Source organism: Lynx canadensis, chromosome B1 (assembly GCF_007474595.2).
Source record: "Lynx canadensis isolate LIC74 chromosome B1, mLynCan4.pri.v2, whole genome shotgun sequence".
Lineage (NCBI taxonomy): Eukaryota > Metazoa > Chordata > Mammalia > Carnivora > Felidae > Lynx > Lynx canadensis.
Window position 1 is genome coordinate 142153273 of NC_044306.2, and position 21075 is coordinate 142174347.

The 21075-nt window shown below is 39.8% G+C and overlaps 1 protein-coding gene across 1 annotated transcript in view; it reads right to left on the bottom strand.

Moving 5' to 3' along the window:
• FRAS1 (Fraser extracellular matrix complex subunit 1) overlaps window positions 1-21075 on the bottom strand; it is a 424264-nt gene that overhangs the window by 76895 nt on the left and 326294 nt on the right. The window contains exons 36-45 of the mRNA XM_030313622.1: window positions 20852-20983; window positions 19398-19523; window positions 17158-17405; window positions 11329-11480; window positions 10781-10943; window positions 9078-9213; window positions 5326-5516; window positions 4178-4331; window positions 2705-2968; window positions 303-491 (exon numbers count right to left, since the gene is read on the bottom strand). Of these exons, the coding sequence (XP_030169482.1) occupies window positions 303-491; window positions 2705-2968; window positions 4178-4331; window positions 5326-5516; window positions 9078-9213; window positions 10781-10943; window positions 11329-11480; window positions 17158-17405; window positions 19398-19523; window positions 20852-20983 (1755 nt within the window). The remainder of the gene's footprint in view (window positions 1-302; window positions 492-2704; window positions 2969-4177; window positions 4332-5325; window positions 5517-9077; window positions 9214-10780; window positions 10944-11328; window positions 11481-17157; window positions 17406-19397; window positions 19524-20851; window positions 20984-21075) is intronic.

A 21075-nucleotide genomic window follows, 5' to 3' on the forward strand; every position in this document is an offset into this window, starting at 1 on the left:
CCTCTCATGCACACTTTTGAGCATCATAGCAAGTCAAAGTGATTTTTTTTTCCCTCCATAATCGCCCCAAATTTCATCAATGCTATGTCAAAGCATGAATACATTTTAGCCAAGAAGGATAGTTTTTTTTTTTTTAAACAAAAAATTGAGGAGACAAGAAAGCATAAATGGAACTATAACTCAGCTCTTATTCAAAACAAAGAGTGCAGTGTGCCGCCATAAGCTACCAGGCATTGAACTCCCATTTTACTACTGTGGGTGGCTCTGTAGAAGTCTGTACAGGCAGAAGTGAGGTAGCTGACCTTGGGTAATGTCAGCCTGGGTGAAACTCCGGATGGGGCCTTTAACGGAGATTTGCTCTCGGTTGTCATGCTTTACCATCTGCAGGCGCCCTGCCCCAGGATCTTCCTTCATGATGTACATCACCTGACGGTCATCTGAGTCAGTATCTGTCACTCTCAAGTGCTGTTCTGTGATGCGTGCCACAGACCCTGGGAGAGAATGGGAGAGGTTAGGTCACTGCCCATCATTGCCTTTGAATAGTATGTCAAGTGATTTGGGGAGGCTAGAGACTAAATTATCACATATTGCCTTGGTTTATGTACCAGGTGCTTGCTTGCCCTTCTTCGTCTCCAGATGCATACATTTTAATTTCCCTAAGTGAAACAGTCCCCACCTCCAGTTTGTTAATCATCACTCTCTCTATGCTCTCTCTACTCCTGTGACCTATCAGTTACCCCTCCCTCAATCTATGTTGTAACTCCCAGATCTATGATGAAACCTGTTTGGACCTAACTTATTTGCTGTCTTATTTTTTTTTTTTTTTTTTTTTAGTGCTTATGTATTTATTTTGAGAGAGAGAGACAGAGAGTGAGCAGTGGAGGGGCACACAGAGAGAGAAAGAGAGAGAATCCCAAGCAGGCGCTGCACTATCAGTATGGAGCCCGATGCAGGGCTCAAACTCATGAACTGTGAGATCATGATCTGAGCCAAAATCAAGAGTCTGATGCTTAGCCGACTAGCCACCCAGGTGTCCTAACGTATTTATTGTCTTCAGGATCACCAAATCATAAGAGACAGCTTCACATAAGCTTATAAATATATCTTGTTGCCATCTCAGACCAAATAGTTAAAATCCATGTTTACAAGGATTACAAATAGGGAGACCCGAGTGCTGGGCCTTGTAAAGCCGTGCAGGTGTTGGGGATGGAGGCAAGGCACTTGCCCCTTGCTTTCCTGTCCAGCCATTTTCTCACATTAAAAACAGTAAATTCTGGTATGCAGATCTTAGTCATTCTTGCGTAACACATCCTGGTGTCTGGCTGGGCCCTGAGCATCCTGTGTGTTCTCGCTGGGTAATGCCAACAGTGCAAGGCCTAACCATTCTTTCCTCAGGCCATTCTCAGCAAGTGGCCCTGAGGGATGAAGTGGCATCCTCCTCTGGGACAAAGATCAGGCTTTCTTACTGTCACTACAAGGTGGGGTGGGGGGATGCCAGGCTCCGTGCTCCTCTTCTATAATGCATCCATTGCATGTGAAGGCACCCATCTGGGCCTTCTGCGTCACCTCCACCAGACTTGGAGTGCAGAGGGAGACAAGTGCAGAGTACAGACTTACCGATGGCAATGCTTCCGGTTATGCTGTGAGTAACAAAGCACTTTGTCTCTGACCGAGGAGCCTCAAGTGTTCTATCAGCACTCACGAAACGGTAACAGGCTAACTCACTAGCTTATAAATAGGGTAAAGTTAAATCTCAGACCTAATAATTGGGACTTTTGGGAATCTCCAGAGTTTCAAATACCATTATGCCATGTAGTTTTCACTACAAAATACATGTGGGGCACCTGGGTGGCTCAGTTGGTTGAGAGCCCAACTGAGGCTCAGGTCATAATCTGGCGGTTCATGAGTTCAAGACCCACACTGGGCTCTCCGCTGTCAGTGCAGAGCCCGCTTCGGATGCTCTGCCCTGTCTCTCTGCCCCTCCCCATCTTGCATTCTCTCAAAATTAAATAGACATTATATACATATATGAGGAGTAGGAAAAAAAAAAAAAACCAGGACCCCAGGGTGATGCAGATGTTTTGTGGGCAAAAGGCCCACTCTCTAATTCAGCAACCCCCTACTGCAACTGACTTTGAGACTGACACATGTCCCAGGTCCTTCAGTGCAGCTTATGTGTAGGCAAAATTGTGAAGTTAGACCCTAGGATACTATATCTAATGATTCTCAATTATTTTCATAATCTCTTTTGGTGTATGATAATTTCCCCAATTGCCCCCCATGCCTCCCCACCCACTTATTTTTTTTTTTAAATGAGTATCTTGAGAATTCTGCTTGAGTTTTTTTGTTGTTATTGTTGTTTTGCTTTTTTCTGTGGGATTGGTTGGGCAGTGGCCCTGTTCTAAGAAACCTGGTCCTATGAGTAGCTGGATACATTAAGGTTTCTGAGGGTCTTGGACGTACTATAAGTTCTTTTTAATCTTTTCTTGAATTCAAAGACAAAGATATCTGGTCCAAAGAATTTAAGAGATCTACATTAGTCAATTAGTCATTAGTGTCCTTAAAAGAATAGTTCTCCCCACCTCCAGTCTCCCTGAGTTCTGAATGCCTACTTCACTATGCTCCCACAGAACAAATGTGCACACAGACAAGGAAGAAATAAGGACAGAGGGACCACAGCCACTCTCTTCCATTCCTGTGGTACCTGCTGAGAGTTGAAGGACTCGGTTTACAGCCAAGTGGGGGGCGCTGCTTGTAGGCAGCTCTATGTATATCTCCATCCTCCCTGTGTCCGTGTGGAGGCCATCCGTGAGGGAGAACCGGAACTCATCCACTGCCACACCGGGACCACCAGGCATGTACCCGACCAGTCCAGCCAGGATGTCCTGGTAGGTGAAGGAGGAGCCCTGAGCTAAAACCCTTCCGTTCTTCAGAGGCTCAGAAGCAGTTTGCCTCCAGAGCAGACGACCTGAGGAAAAAAGTAAAGAAAAACAAAGAAAAAGTGGTAGAATACATATGGCGCCAAAACTTGGCTTGGCTTTGTCAACTAGTATGAGCCTGGGTAAGATGTCAAGCACCTCAGAGGCTCTTGGTGTCACACACACATAAATGACCAACAACTCAGAATTTTCTAAATATTGAAGCACAGGGTGCTGCCCTGTGGCCTCATCTACAAATAAATATGATAAAATCCTCCTTTTCCTGTTTAAAAATCTCTTAAGGAGACACAATGGATGTGGTAATACAGTGGCTTAGAAGTCAAGTCTCCCTCCATGAATTCAAACTCACGCCACTATTTAAACCTTATTTTTCCCTTCTACAAAGTGAAAATAGCACTCGTCACTTGCTGCTTTCCTTCTGGGGCATCTGGGATGGGAGAAGGGGCTGTGTTTTCAATTCCATTTAAATTCAGAAAGACACAAGACATCTTTGGGTGGAGGCATCTTTTTCTGTCTTCAAGGGTCATGTGTATCACAATGGGACAGTTAAAGTGCTTCATTAAAGAAAGTGAAAGTGAAGGAAGGGACAATAAAATGCAATGACCAACAGACTCTTCTATTAACCTTCCATCAACAGCAACAACTTCATCTTTAAAAGACCAAGAGTGTTATGATACACTAGGATACCACGTGGGAGATGAAAGTTCCAGAGCTTTAGCTAGTACCAGAGGGATGGCACTTAGAAAACAAAGTAGGTAAAAGATTCCATGGTGGTTTTACCTCTGGTTTAACTCAGGAAAAGTGCTTTCTTTGCAAAAGGACCAAGCTCATAAAGACACCTAGCACACCTCTAACCTGAAGTGCATACCTTGTGCAATTAATATCAAGGTGGCCATGCTGTTCCTTGCATGAGATGGCCCAGGATTAACAAGCAATGAAGCCCTACTCTGACAAGAGGACTCTAAACCCATTTTGCCTGAGGTTATACAGGCAAGCAGGAAAAGAGCTGAAATTGAATTTCAGATACACCAATTACCTAGGATTCAGGCTTTTAGAGCAACTGGTGTCAACTGTGACCCCAAGAATATTGGCTAGCTGTGAATCTGATTATACTTTGATGCAAAGAATGGACTATGTACAGGTGAGGTGGAGGAATAACCAACAGAAATCTACATGTTTATTCTAACAACCTGTTGGGCATCTCAATTAAGAAGCTTGCCATAGCAGTTGTGTCCTACCGTGGTCAGGCTTTTTTGTCAATACGAAAACCAGCTCATTATCCGGAGTGTCCAGATCTTGCAGGCTCAAAGAAGAATTGCTTATCACCACTCCCGAGCTGAGCTGCACACCAAGGGGCCGCAAGGTCATCCTGGGAGGCTCATCGTTCTTCCTCTGATTAAAGTATAAAATATCAGGTCTCACACAGATATTGGTTTAAGAAGAAAGAAAATGTATCTTATTCAGAGAAAGTAACATGTTCACACCAACTTTCACTATTGAAATAGCATGTCATGTGTCACAATCTTTAATTCCCCATCAAAATGGTTAGTTGGGAAAGACAGCAAACCACACAAACCAAATGTCTCCTTGAAAGAAACTGACGTTCTACAGAAATCGCCCTTGGATGTTTTCCACAGGTACAATGATCATGTTTTTTCATGGACATGTGGTTGGAGAAGTGCAAGCATATTTGGGGGACAAAATAACACATTCTTTGAAATCAGAACTGTCTTGGAAAGCCCCCAAAAATACCACAGTACTGTAGGAGGCCATCATATTTAAAAGTGTGAGTCTCTCAGAGTCTCCCTGGCCCTGTGCCAGCCCCGCTTTACGATTCCTGAAGGGTAGGGTATTGAGGATATTTTTCCCAAGGCAGAGGGTATTCCATGCTGAGTTTTATCTTTTATCTTTCTCTCTCCCTGGGCTGGTAGAGCAAGCTATGTAATTGCTCAAACGAGAATAAATACAGCATCAAAGGACACATTTCTTTGATGTTACAATTTAACGAATAAATGCATTAAAATATAAGAAAAGGCAAATATGTATCTAGAACTACATATAATAATTTCAGGGAAAAATAGGCATATGTTAGTTTTTGTCTAAATATGAGATTGCCAGGGTTTCTCTTGTATGACCCTCACAAACTGCTCTTACACAGAATGAATACATTTTACCCTGAAGTGAAAATTCAGATTTCCAAGTCAGACCATCCCCAAATGCCAGCCTTAATTCTACAAGTTTCCTAAAGGTCAGGGTTATATTTTTAAATTGACCTCTAAAACTGAAAGTCAAATGGAATCTTTTTTGCTTTTCAGTTCATATAGAGCTATCTAATCATGGGATATTGTCATCAAAGGCCCAACTTTTCCAACTTCAAAGTCTTTACCTCAATGGTGATATTGATGCTGTGGATCTCTGAACGACTGTTTCCATCACTTACATAAAAACTAAAAATGTCATGGGTTGGCTCAATGCTTTCATGAACACTTTGAAAGTAGTAAATGTAGTTTTCCAGGACATCTTGAATAGGGAATGATGCCTCCAGGTCACTGGTGGTTCCAGGGCCAAAACGATCACCTGCATCAACATCAAGAGAGAACTTTTACCTTGATCCCTCAATTCCTGATTACTAGGCTGAACTAGAAAACATGACACTATTATCAACAAAAGATGAAAGTTCATTAGAGGATAAAAATGGAGAATGGAAAGGGCACAAGACTAGCAATATAAGACTTGGGGTTTGATCCCTGTTTCCCTCCTATTCCTCATCTATACATGGTTATATTTGCCCTGCTGTTTCCACAGGGAATCAAATGAGATAATATGCATGAAAGCACTCAGAATGTTATTATTTTATATAGCAAGAATCAGGTTGTTTTGTTAGAAATCTGTGATAAAGTAAATCCTGGGGCAAGTAACGATACAATAGCAAAGGTTCTACCTTAAACCTTAGTCAATTTCAAAACCACTATGCCTAGCACATCCTGCAAGAGGAAGCCTCCTTCTCTATATAAAAAAAGGCTAACTCTATACCTTTTTACCTAAGAAACCTCCCCTTGGGTCAGAGCTTACACCCTGGGATGGTACACCAGGGCTACTGTGATGCTCGGGGACCATTCAGAGCTTAGGTGCCATTCAGCGACTGAGATTCTCAAGTATCATTCAGAGCTCCAGAGATAGAGCAGGTTCTGGTTAACTCTACTTTTCATACCAACCCCAACCAAACACTGGAAAAGGGCAAGAGGGAGAGTAAGCACTGTCTACATGACAGATGACTTGTCTCTTTTTTGGTGTGAGTCTCTCTAATTGGTTGATTTTAAACTGTTACCACATTTTCTTCTAAAGAGAGGAGAAAAAGAAAAGAAATCCCTGTGTCTTCAAACATTCCCTGGATACATATCAACAAAGAAAAGTGTATATAGAAGATCTCAAAACAACAAGGCTTTCTTTTTCTCTCTTCCATGGCCCTTTGCAAAGATCAGGTCATAAATCAAAAGGCCACTGACTTCCTGAATTATAGATAGTATCATTTTTTTTTTTTTTGTTAACCTCCCAACAGAAAGACTAGGAATGAAAATGTTTTATTTGTAATTTGTTTGAAGAGCTCAGGACATTTGTTTCTTCTTCAATGACATGAATTTTCTTAGATTTTACCCATCAGTTTAATTCTTCTTGACATAAGAAGCATAACATAGGAGAGTCTAAGTGACCAGTGACCTGATAATCCCTAGGACATACAGTTCAGTGTTTCCAGAAGGAAGTGCTGTATGTAATTCCTTCAAATTTTTATTTTCCATTTACATTGATCACTACAAATAAAATAAAGGTGGCTTCTTTATTTGGGTCAAAGAGCCTAAGCAAACTAAATGATGCCTAAATATATACTCAAATAGAGTAATGACTTCTTTTCTGTCATTGGAAAACATGCTGTTCAACAAGTGAATCTGTCAGTGAAGCTTTAAGCACCAATCCTTCCAAGTTTTAAAACTGCACCTTCTAGGGGCACTTGGCTGGCTCAGTTGGTACAACATCTCACTCTTGATATCAGGGTTGTGGGTTTGAGTCCCATGTTGGGCATGGAGCTTACTTAAAAAAAAAATTTTTTTTTAATTGCATCTTCTGTTTTTTCACGTAAAATCATTCTCATTTTGCTTCCTTGCCTTCTTAAGCAGAATATACTATGCACAAATTAAACAGTTCTCAATGCATGCAGGCTATCATTATCAGCATCTATTACTGCCTTGTGCTGGAACACAGTCTTGTGTGCCCTAGAGGCAACGAAGGTGGGTACTGTTCTGTTTGTGTTGGTACTAAATGAATGTAGAGCCCATGCTGTAGGATTTTATACCTAACAATATAATTATTGTTTCTTCCCGTCTTGCCGGTATGAAGTTAAAATTGCTTCTAATATTTTTAAAAAGGCATTAGGCTGATCTGCTGGATTCTGAATCTAGGGAGCTAGTTTCATATATACAAAACAGGCTCAGTTCTGAACACCCATGGAGCAAAGGCTGGAGTCCTTAAATTGTCTTGGGATAATTATTTGTACCTCTCACCCCCCACCCCCCACCATCTTTTCCTTACTTCCAGGCTCATACTAATGTAGAGCAGTGATTCTCCAGGCATCTTCCTGGGTCAACAGCAGTGGCATCACCTATGAGCTGGGGGGAAATGCAAATGCAAGGGCCTCACCAGCCTCTGCAAACAGGAACTCTGAGCTTGCTGCTCGGGAAACTGTTTTCACGAGCCCTCCAGGTGAGTCTTATACACAGTAAGGTTTGAGAATCACTTTTTAGAGAGGTGAGGCTTGCCAGAAATTTAACTTCTACATCAGTGACATACTCCTCTGCATGCATTCCAGGTTAATGTAAAACTGTTAGGAAGGCTTAATAAGAAACCACCCGGAGAGAAGAGAAGTGCAAAGGGGCAACTACCGTTTCATGATTTCCCACCTTTGCCCATGCTCTTCCCTCTGCCCACAGTGAGACTCCCACGAACCCTTCAAGTTCTAGTGCACATGACACTTCCTCAGCCTTTTCTGCCATCTCAGGCAAAATTAATCGTTTTGCCCTGTGTACCTTCTCAGAGTTTGCCCCTCTCCCTGTCCCAGCATTTTATTTATTGTGATTCATCAGTCTTCATATCTGTCTCCCTCTCAAGGCAGGGGCTATGACTCATCTTTACATCCTTTGTATCTAGCACATACATTTGTTGAGATAAATCAAATTGAGGGATAAACAAACTACGTATATACAATGAAAGGCAAGAGGGGGAAAGGACCTGAGATTTTCTACAGGAAAACACGGCCACTGCTAAAGGGATTTCTGGTAACCAGGCTCAGATCCCAGGCAACATGCTGGCCACAGACACCTTCAGTGAAAGGCCTCTCCGTGGGAGCTGCTAGCTGCACACCAATTAGAGCCAAGCGCTGGCATTCAGGAATCTCATTGCAGAGGCAGAAACACAGTAACCTGCCAGGAGCTGTCTCAACTGCCAGTCACCTGGGTCTCAGAGGGCCTGTGGACAGCACACGCCTGCTTGCCTCTCCTTCCTTGTGATAACCATCAAGGGCGGTGGGTCCAGGGCAGATGGTGGAGGGGGAGGGATGTTGAGGAGAGGGTCACAGATAGACAAGCATGCATTTCAATTCATGTCATATCTTTAAAAGGAGCTGGGACATAAACTATGGTTCAGCTAAACTGCAGCCACCTCACAATGAAAAGACAGGAATTTCCAGTTCTGAGTGTCTCTCCATCCCCATTGCACACACTACAGATCTTCTACCCTGCTCTATTTTTTTGTCATAGCCTGACTTACCTCCTAGCATCTTACACAATCTTCTCATTGGTGAGGCTTCGTATCTGTCTCCCCCTACCAGGATCTAAAGCAACATGAAGGTAGGGGTTTCTATCTGTTTTGTTTACTGATATACCCCTAGTACTTAAAAAGCGCCTGGCACACAGAAAATGCTCAGTAAATTTCTGAGTGAATGAAAGCTTCCTTCTTCCCATTTCCTTGAAATGGATCCGTTCCTCTGTTGGTCCTTCACCTCCAGGTTTAGCTAAAGTCAGTTACCTCCTTCCACCGTCCCTTCTTTCTAGGTCCAGAACAATTCTACAGCAAAACTATTGCTGGTACCTGTTCCTGTGTTCTCAATGCAGCCATATTTGGGCAGAGCACTTAGTTTAATGATGGCGTCTCCCTGGAGGTTGTCCTGATCGTCGGCAGCAAAGAAATGGTGAAATGAGAGTGGGGCTCTCCCTCCCTCGTCCACCTAAGAAAGAAAATATTGTACAGTCCTTGGGCGGTTGCACAGAACTGCAGTAAAAAGAACTGAATTGAAAAGTGCTGCCTGGGGTGACCTTCCAGCACCAATTCCACTTCTTTGAGGAGGCAGAATCTCTACAGACGAGATGAAGAATGTGCATGATGCTGGAGCCAGGCCTCTCAAAGCTACACTCAGACACTATGACTTCTGTGTCTCCCTTCAAAGTTGTGCTTCCTTCAGTGATGGATCTGGTTATAAAGCAGCTCTAGCCCATTCCAATCACCCACCTCGGCACAGCAGGATGGCTGTCTTTCTTCCCTATCAACATTCAAAAGCCCGCAGCTAGAGAATGATCCATCCTGTTCTCCCTCAGATACTGTGAGGGCGACTGTCCCACAGGTGCTCCCACCCAGGATAAAAGTCCCACTTCTCCCCTTACAGGATATGTTGGTAGGTGTGCAGGAAGAAAGGCCTCACCATACCTGAAAGCAAGGGCTGATCTTAATGTTAAAGAGGTAAATAAATCAGTATAAGTAAAAGCAGCTGCTTGAACTAACTTTTTCTTTTAGGGCCCTGTTTTGTATGCTAACTCTGCAACCTGTCCCTGGTGTTTTTTTGCTAGCCTCCTGGACATGACTGAGCCATTTCACTTTGAATAATTCTTGGCCTCATGTAGGGAGATCTACAAGATACAAAGTAGAAGGTCACCCTGATGCTGGGAATGGAGAAGGTCCACATGGGTTCCCCAAGGTATGGAATATCAAAGCCATTTAAAAAAACTCAGTTTTATGAGTATCATTTGCTTGACAAAACCAGAAAAATTCCTGCATTTTTGGCATTATGGTATGTACACAGAGCAGGCCAAGGAAACTGAATTAATTCTTATGGAATCCCTACCATGTGTTGTTATGTACTGGGGGCTTTTATATGCTATTCTGTTAACCATCAGAGCAATCCTCTATATAACAGGAGTAGTTATATTTTAAAGATGAGGAAATGGAAGCTAAGAAATATGTAATTAATTAGACCGGGGTCACTCAGCTAGTAAGTAACAGAACCAGCACTTGAACTCGGGTCTGGGCGACCTCATGATTGGGATAAGTCATATGGTCTCCATCCCCCCCCCCCACACCCAAGGAACTGTAAATAATATTTACAGTGATTAATATTGACTTAAGAAGTGACTTGGGGACATTGTCCATATCCCCATATTTTAGTTCTTACAGACATTAGATGCTTAACTCCTAAAAGATATATTACATTTATAATTTCACTCCCACTACTTCACACATCTAGCATAATATACAAAATATTACACATGTCTAGCATTTATGCCTAGCACATAAATATTTTTGACTAAATAATACAAACATAATTATTTGACCTTCTGCATATAATTTTTTCATACTTTTTGAAAAAACTCATGATTAAAAACTGCATATCTTGACAGTATTGGCTAGATACTTTGGGGGAAGAACTTGGCAGCCAGTTCAGGTAGAAATCCTGTATTTACATCAGCACAGATTCCAGTTCTCTATAACACTCATTGTTCATTGATCTGAGAATTGTTTACCGTGATAAGGTCAGCAAAAGCAATGACTGGAGGTGGATTCTCAACAGGAGTGATAGTGATGGTAAACATCTGATTGTCTAGATGGTTGTGGTCCATATCAGAGACAGAGAAATGGAAGCTATCAGTAACCAGATTACCATCAGTCTCATACACAGCTGAATACCTACAGAGGTAAGGACAAGAATCAAATGAATGAGTTACATGACAAGCCAGGTAAGATGATTGCATCTTTGTTTAAAACTGGAACAATATAGGGGCGCCTGGGTGGCTCAGTTGGTTAAGCGTCCAACTTCAGCTCAGGTCATTATCTCTTAGTCCATGAGTTCGAGCCCCTCGTTGGGCTCTGTGCTGACAGCTCAGAGCCTGGACCTTGCTTCAGATTCTGTGTCTCCCTCTCTCTGTCCCTCCTCCCCACCCCCCCCTTCTCTCCAAAATAAATAAACATTAAAAAAATGAAGCAATATAATCTTTCAAGGGAGCTATGGGTTAGTTGCTTAAATGTTTTAATACAATTTTTAAAAATTCTGTCAAGTAATACAAGTGGTTACATACCTAATTTTCTGTTGTTGATGTCTTCCATTGTGAAATTGGAAACCTCCGAGAGCTCTTCCACTTCAGGTCCTGACATTCTTAAGAGGGCACCATACATGGGCAGAGAACTTAACTGAATCCAGATCTCTGGGTCAGGGGAAGAATCATCCTAATCAGGCAAATATGAGGCAAGACGTGAACACACATTTATAGGAATAAATACTTCCAGTAGTTAAAAATCACATGTGCTTCCTTCTCTGCCAATGGAAAAGTCTCTTTCCCTTTGTGATAAAAGCAACACCACTTTGAAGTGCTTGAAATCCTAGTATCTATTCCTCGTAAAATGCCTCTTTGATAATGTCTTCTTTCAAGACTAGCTTGTGATAATAATGGGGAAATGCACTTTAGGTATGTGGCATAAAACAAAGAGATGCCCTATTGTTATTATAAGGGCCACATGGGGTTTCATTGCTATTACAAGCATCTAGTGAAGAACAAAACATGGTCAGAGATAGAAAGTCATCTCTCTATAAACATGGTTGTAGGCTTCTTTTAAGAGTTTCAAAGGACAGTTTGCTTTTTAGACAGAGTTAAAATTCTATTATAACATATAATACAATGATAAATATAATTCTGTGAAACGGAAAGAAGGGAAGTTATTTTGCTTAGTCAATGACTCACTTTAAGTAATATTTGACATGTAAAAAGTTCAGTTTAACAGAAGAATTTAGGAAATCTTACAGATTTCATTCTACCAGGATGGAACCTACAGATACTCAACCCCCAAGATGACCAATCTTAACAAACACGATTTCCCTTTCCTTCTGCATTGTTTATTGAGAAATAAAATTGGCTTTCTGTGTTTCCAAGTGGACGATAGTTGTATATCTCAATGAACAATTTCTTCTTTCTTCAAGAATATTGTGGAAATATCTAAGAGGCAGGCAACATCTTCTTGGAGAGTTTCTCTGAGTCATTCATCTTTTAGAGTAGTTGGCTGTGAACATGGGGGCTCTTTGCACTTTACCACAGCAACAAAAAATATATATATTGCATGGCAAAGTGTACTTTTAAATGCAAATTTCCATTGCTGTGTTATAGTTATTTGAAGTGTGGATCAGGAATGTGCTCAGGATATCTGGTGATCTGGGGCAGGGGGTTTTAGTCAGTTCTTGTTTATACCCCTAAAGGCCTTTTTAAGTTGACAGGTCAGAGCCTCAATGCAAGGTCACAGAATTTTCCATATTTCCTCACATCACCTGACACCAGTAAGGAAGGAAACTCAAATTCATTGAAGCTGCAAACCTTCAGAAAATTTCCCCTAAATTTATACTTCAAAACTTTCTCTACTATTCCACATGGGTTATTAAATACAACACACAGACTTCCAAAAGACTGCCTCCTAATATTATTATGGGTACCCTCTGAGAGAGAATTTTTAAAAGACAGCTAAGAGTTCCAAAGTACTGTCTTCGGAGATGGTGATAAACTACAAGGACAGAACTCCTGGCTCTTGATTAGAATGAATAGCTTTGAAATTCCACACTGGTAAATTTGGCAAAGAAATGCTTATTTCGTGTCAGGCACATTTATTTTAATGTTTCAAATCTCAAGTGACCAGTGGGTTTGAAAAAGTGTGAAATTGGCTAGATATTTTTTTCTTCTGAAAATGCTATCATAATTTAAGAAAATATTAATTATTTTTAATAATTAAGGAAAATGACTACTTTGGCCTATCTAAGGTATCATGGATGCAAAAAAAAATTGATAAGAATGTAGACTTTATTCTCACATAATTTTCCTACCTTCCTAACCCTTTTGTATTAGTTCATTTTTCATTTTCTTTTTATTATTTTTACATCTATTGACCCACCAGTCAACACAAGGACTAGAACACTGCTAATTAACATTCATGTATGTGTTCCTCCTTTATCTTGTCATTGGGCTACCATCACCCTGGATCTTGCTTCTCATTTCCTTGAATTTCTTGATATGATTTGATATATTACTACAAAGTATTTTTAGTTGTTTTTAAAAAACTTACGAAAAGACTTTCCCCTTGTGGGACTTCTTACTCAGTAGTGGACTGCTGAGACCCATCGATATTGTTGTATGTAGCAATAGTTCATCTGTTTCAAGTGTTGTGTAATATTCTAAGGAGTAAGTATACCACAGGTTCTATTATCCTGTTGATGGGCATTTGTCTTGTTTCAATATTTTTGCTATTACAAATAGTATCACTTTGAGTATTCTTGGGCATATCTTTTGGTGTACATATGAAAGTTTCTCTTGGATAGGAATCTAGGAGTGGAATGGTTAGTGTATATGACCACTCATCCTCACAAGACTATGCCAAATTTTTTCCCAAAGTGGCTTCTTCAAGTTTACTTTTCCATCAGCAAAGAAACTTCTATAGGTTCATTTCCTCTACAACATTTAAAATTTTAGATTTCTTCCAGTTGAATTGGTATGATATGGTATATAGTCTTTTTGGCTTTTCTTGATGCATAAAAAAGTGATGATATCTTTTTATATTTATTGGCCCTATGGGTTCCTCTTCTGAAATTCCTATTAATGTCTCTTGTTCATCTTATCTGGGTTATCTTTTTCTTCTCAATCTGTAGACATTTGATATATTTTCTTTGTTATTTTTGGTTATATATATTGCAAGTACCTTCTTCCAATTTGTAACTTGTCTGTTTTGTGTATTTCTGGTATGTTTAGGGAAACATAAATTTAATTTTAACATAGTCAAATTTATTAATCTTTTCTTCATAGTTAGGACTTTTTGTTTCTAGTTTAAAAATTCTTCCCTTTCCCAATATCTAAAAATATTTACCTATATCCTACAAAGAATTGCTTGATTTGCTTGAAGTTACTAATCTCTGTGTACAGTGTGAGGGAGCACTACAAGTTCTTTTTTTACCCATAGGAATAACCATTTTGTGCAGATCTATATTTTAAGTAGTTCCTCCTGTTTCCACTGATCTGGCTTACTATACCTGTTTTATATTACAGTCTCATTTGTAGGTCTGTTTCTGGACTCTCTCGTACATTCTTGTGCTACTACACTGCTTTAAATAGCGCGGGTTTATCATAAATTCTGATATTTGATAGGGCAAGTCCCTGCCCTCCTAGCATTCTGTTTCAGAATTTTGGTCCTTCGTTCTTTATTGTAGAATCAGCTTATCAAGATCCATAAAAAGTCCACTGGGCTTTTGATTGGAACTCAGTTGAAAGGCAAGATCACTTTGCAGGAAAATTGCTATCTTTTAGATATTAAATCCTGTGATTCATGAGTATGGCATGTCCCATCATTTATTGAGTGCTTTTAATGTTTTATTTTATTTTTGAGAGAGACAAAGACAGAATGCAAGTGGGTTAGGGGCAGAGAGAGAGGGAGACACAGAATCCGAAGCAGGCTCCAGGCTCTGAGCTGTCAGCACAGAGCCCAAAGCGGGGCTCGAACTCACGAGCTGTGAGATCATGACCTGAGCCGAAGTCAGACGCTCAACCGACTGAGCCACCCAGGCGCCCCTATTGAGTGTTTAAAAAAAAAAAATGTTTGTCAATTAAGTTGTTACAATTTTTTCTGTAGAAGTACTAATTTTTGTTGGATTTAGTCCAAAAGACATGATTTTAAAATGCTATTATAAGTGGTATCATTTTTTAAGTTACATTTAGTGGCTATTTTTTGCTTATGTATAGCAATGCTATTGCTTTGTTGAGCTTCTCTTTGACCCCTTGGTAAATTCTCCTTTTATTTCTAAAACTTTGCTAAGAGATTCTTTTGGATTTTCTTTTAGTTGTACATAGTATCAATTTTCCCTAGAAATTATACATCTTTTTTTACATTTATTCTTAGATATGTGTTATGCGATGCTATTATAGATGGTATCCTATTTTTAATTATTATATTTTTGGCTGGTGCCTAGAAATGCTATTAGCTTTTTAAGATTAATCTCATATCATCCTGCCCACATTACAGATGAGAAAACTAGCCCTAGAAAGCTAAGTAACTTGCCAAGGGTTACTATGCTAGTAAGTGGTAAGCCTGGATTAAAACTCATCTGTTGTAACTACAAAACACCCTTTCATTACTTGTTTACCTGCAGTGTGTAGCAAACTGTACAGGAAACCGCCATTAAGAAGCAAATCACACAGAATCCCATTTCTGCCTTTTGTCTCTCTTGACATCTCTTGCCATTAATGATACTCTAATTAAGAGGCTTGTCTGCTCCTATCCTTTTATATTCTGCTCCATTTATGACCAGCATTTCAGATGGCTTTTCTAACCTTTTTGCATGTTCACTGCAAACTCACTAACTATGCATATCTGCAAAAATTTCCCCCCATGACACCAAGCACAAAATTCTTCTACAACCCTCAGAGAAAAAGTTAGTATATAACTTAGCTAAGTCCTTAAAATATGCTATATTTTCAGCAGGCTAGAATAGTCCTTTTGGAGTCTTTCTGCTCTAGTGGGTAAATTCACATTCAATCAATTTCTGAAAAATACATGTTCAGTTGCCAATGGGCTTGCGTTTTGATATGCAGCTTATAATACACAGTTAATGGGCAGGAACTGCTCCTGGAGAGCTATTTTGGCCTGTCAAACATTTTTCAAGCCTTGGTGATCTATTGATTAAATCTATATTCATACATTTTTATGAATTCATGAGTTTCATAAGATTCAAAAGACCATAACCTATGGTAAAAATCACCTGTCAATTAAGAAAAAAACAAAATCAAAGCTGTTCTGAAGCTCTACTGGACCCATGAGAAGAATCAGGGTGGAATGCAGTTTCCCATAATTTAAGAAAAGACAATTTCAGGGCTAAATCTGTGCTAAAGCAATTGAAGCAATTGTTCCCAGGCTAAGGCTTTATCTTACATGCTACTATTCAGGACTAGATTTTAGAGCTAGACTATTTAGCCCAGAAAAGGATTACTTAAAACTATATAGTATTTAAAAAGGCGGGGGACAGGTCATTGGTTGGAATTTTAACATTGGTAAGGAAAAATTCAATACTGAGAATGATTACCATTCAGATAATCATCCTTATTTTCAAGGTATTTGCCAAAACTATTCATTATGTTTACATGGATAATTCATGTGTGTTTACAATGCACACAACTGAAAAATAAAATTAATTATCCTTATTATCCTTAGCTCCAGAGGTGGAATCAAAGAAAGAAGAAGAGTTTAATTAACCAGGATCACTTAGCAAATTAATGCCAGATGGGGAAAAAATGCAGAGTCCCTAAATCTAAACCTTGGTCCCCTAAACACACTGCTTCCTTTGGGGCATGGGATGGGGGTGAGTCAGTAATCTTGCCTAGGGAATCTGGCAGAGACGCATTGCCAAAGGGGTGTGCCAGCATTCTGTCTAGAGCTGGCTCTGAGACAAAAGCTGGTGAAAAGTGGGCTTCTTCTCAGTGGGCCATGAAATATCATAAGTTATTAGTCATTAATCAGACAAGTTCTTCTAAAATGCTCTTTCCTGAAAATTCCCACTCAAAATATTATGGATGGGGCTTCAAAAAAAATGGGGACTTGGGTTTTTCTGACACCAGCAATGTTCCTTGTTGGCAATCACCCATCCCTACACAATCTCATTGTGTTTTCATCAAAGTTTTGCTCGTTCCTTTGTCTGTTCATGAGACACTAGGAGCAGCCAGAGTAAACACTGTAACTTCTTCTAAGAGTAGAACTATTGGGAAAGTTGAGAAAAAACTTCCTTATCTGTCCATATTCCTGATGTCCCAAATATTCAGCCATAGCCTTATTTTCTAGTCAGGCCCAGGGATGGGGTGCAGTGAACAAGAGCGGGCCAAGAACTTACAACATAAGCAAGATGTGACCTGGTGATTACGGCCGTGCTTTTACTAGCAACTGTAATGCTCAGAGAGGCGCCGGCAGCCAGCTGAGGCCCTGGGTCCTCTGACAGTGACACCTCCACTCTTACTTCCACGGTTGTCACCGAGGTGCCATCTGTGACTGAGATCTCCATGCTGTCTTCCCGGGCGGAGGAGCCGTCGTGTAGATACTGCAGAGCATTTTTCTCAATGTCCTCATATGTGAAAGTGTCACCTTTTGAGAATAAAACAAAGTGCAAAACCAATTACTTCTGGGAATAACACTTTTCATGTATATAACACCTTTGTTCTCAGGATTTCAAAGTACATATAGGATCATAAACTCTGGGAGTTGTAAGTTAATTAGTCCAACCACCCACCCAATATAGGATTCCTTTTATACCACTCTTGAAAAGGGGTTATTTAGCCTGCCCTTCAACACTTCTCAAGGTGGGAGGCTCACTGTTTTACAAGGTAGCTAATTCTACTGGAGAGGGCTCTAATTTTTGTAAGTTCTTAATCATATTGAGCCCAAATCTGTTTCTGTAAGATTCAGGCATCATTCTTAGTTCTAGCGAATTAAAGGTCAAGCCTCTATTCTTTATGATAAAACTTCTAGAATCTAATCTTGACACTAAAATTCTTTTGAGAAAGGTATGAAAATAAATTATGTTTGATGAATCTGTAGAGGTCTTTATTTTAGTTGGGAGTATAAAGTTTTTCTAAAATAAAAAATATCTGAAAATTGAAAAACCTACTTAAAGTTAGAAATCCAAACTTTCTAAGTCTAGAGTACTAATTTGTGATAGATTTCATAGGCATTGTGTGAAATAAGTTTCAAGGTCATATAACTTTGGGGAAAATAGGCTTAAACAAAATTTAAAACTAAAAATTTTTGAACTGCAGGATTTACTAGAATTTTAGAATCTTCGATATATAAGTATTAAAGCATTTCAAAATTGTTTGGTCATGGAATCCTTTATGAGAAATGCCCCTTAGTGCCATGGACCCCAAGGATTCTAGAGAGTAAAATTCAGGAATTGGTATTCTTGGATGTTATTTGCAATTCTATTTCCTGATAGATTATTGGCTGTAATAATTGGTATTATGAATGAGACTAAAGAATTTATTCATTTTCTGTATTTGTCTTCCAAGCCTTCTCTTTTAACATTGTGTTATTGTGATTTACTGGTGCTAGTGGTATTGAGCCTTAAAAAAAAGTAATAAAACTAATATTTTATATATATCTTTGTATCTTATATATTAATTATACAAATATAAGCTAAATATACTGTTAAAGAAGCTGGGCTCTGACTGTTAATGCTCTTAAAGTAGTTCCCTTAGGATGCTAGAAATTTATTCTGATGACATTTCTTGTGTTCAGTAAATTTTTTAAAAATCCGCCTTTGTGACTCCCAAATGCTGATTGGTTGTTCTTCAAATTCTATCTACCTTCAAGGTCAGAGACTTGCCCCCCTCTCTCTGCAGGGATATTCAAAAGAATGCATGATTACATACCTATTAGGAATTATATAAAGATTTTGAGAAAGTACAGATTGTTAAAATAAGCATATAGCATTCCAAAGTGATTACTTTGAAAGGGATAATACTCACTTTGATATATATGGGCTGACTATTAAAAATTAGATTAGTTGTGTTCCTTGTGCTTCTCTCTGTTTTCTAAACAATCAACATGTCTTATTTTTTATAATTGGAGAGTGTAAGAAATATTATTTTGGAAAGCTGGTCACATCACCTACCATAGTGTTACATCACAAAGACAATACTCAAAAAATGTGTTTCCTTTTCTATGGATGAGGATACGTGTAGTTTATACTATCTGAGTTTCAGTGCTAAAAATATTGTGAAGATTAACATACCAAACTAAGGAAGACAAATTCATCTTCATGAACAAACCATAGGACAGTGGCAGCTGACACTTCCTATGAGGTTGTTCTAAATGTATTTACTCCAGGTAAATTGACCAATTCAACTAATTTCACCAACAACTTGAGGAAACAGATTCATAGTTTGGGGTGTGGGTGATGGCACAGAGAAAGAAGTCCCAAATATTTCAGCCAATGGGCTAAAAGCTAAAAGTTTTTCCTTTTTCAGTGTCTCCTCATAGTTTGTCCCACAGAGTGGCTTTCCTTCTTGTCTGAGACACATAAAACTGACTATAGAGCAAGAAATTCTCCAAGCAGTCAATGACACAGTAAGCAGCTACCTGTGGCCATGGGCCCTTTGAACTTGGCTGTGTACTTAAGGAGCACGCCATGCTCTGGAGGTTTCCGGAGCTCAAAGAAGAATTCTTCAGGTGCTATCTTGGTATCTCTTACTACCAGCTGAAGTCCTGCAGTCAGGAGACAAATCATAGCGACAGGTTGTGGGTACGTTAAAAAAACTCTACGCCCTGGGGTGCCTGGGTGGCTCAGCTACTTATGTGTCCAACTTCAGCTCAGGTCATGATCTCACAGCTCGTGGGTTCAAGCCCTGTGTTGGGCTATGTGCTGACAGCTTGGAGCCTGGAGCCTGCTTTGGATTCTGTGTCTCCCCTCTCTGCCGCTCCCCTGTTCTCTCTCTCTCTCTTTCTTCCTTTCTCTTTCTCTCTCTCAAAAATAATACACATTCAAAAAAAATTTTTTAACTGTATGCCCTGCATACATTACAGCCACAGGGCAGGCTGGAAGCCATGTTGTAGACAATCTGATGGTCATCAGAAGGCAGTGTTTAACTGCAATCAACCACAAAAGAGTGAAAATTGATAATACAGTCAATTCTCAAATTGCAAATAGTTAACTTACTTTTAAAAGTTAATTTATAAGTAGGTAGTTCTCAAGAACACTTTTCATCATCTATACAAATGAGGGCATGGAAACCAACATTAGGTCAGTCCTGACCTGCGGGGGTAGGTTTTCTTACAGAAAATGTTCCTAGAAACTGTTTTTGCTTTTCACTATTTATTCCCTTCTTTTTCTGAACCTACACAAGAACAAAATTGTTTTAACATCAGCTGCTATGGCCATGACAGAAGTGAGAAAGAGCAGGGTAGAAGTGACAGTCAGCTTGCTTAGAAATTGGATGATAATTAATTTCAGGCCAATACTCATGGGTAGAAACTGGATGAGGATCTGTAGAGAACAGCTAACAAAACCACAACATCCACTGTTTGCTTTTAAAATGTACTTAGTGAAAGAATAAAGAAAATCCTAAAAAGTAGGTACACTAATAGGTAAATAAAATCACATCCAAAATAACAGGGCCAACTCCTTACAACTTCTGAAGGTTATTATGATCTGTCGTCTCTCCTGTTTCTCTTTACTTTCCAAACAAAACAGGAGCAGTCACTGAAACTGCCCCCCACCTTTTCTGCTCTCTACTCTCCTTTGTTAACTTTGTACTTTAGTGATGGCAACAAATCGAACTCCTGGAGTCTAGAAAATGAATTCTGTGTTGTATTCCATCACTGAACATTGACCTCTGAAGGGTTTATTTCCTTTTCTCTGTGCTGCTTCTATTTGCATGGAAATGGGCGGAGGGAAGGAAACAGGTGAGAATGCATGCACCTTTTGGAAGAGGAGGTCACTACTTTTTGGCAAGCATCAAGAGGTTTAAACAGGGACTGTGGCTGAATTATGGTTCCATTTCCAAAGGCATGTTTCTTTCAGGTTCAGTTCTTACCTATAGAAGAGCTACCTCCTGGGCTGACCTCAAGCAGTGGAGCTCTGACCTGGAACACAGGCGGGTGCTGATCAGTGGGAAGCAAGTGAATGGTGAGGACCATCTCCGGACTTGTGTGATCTCCATCTGAAACTGGAAAGGATACACACACACACACACACACACACACACACACACACACACACATCAACTTGTAGTCTGGTCACCATCAGGCTGCTTCCACA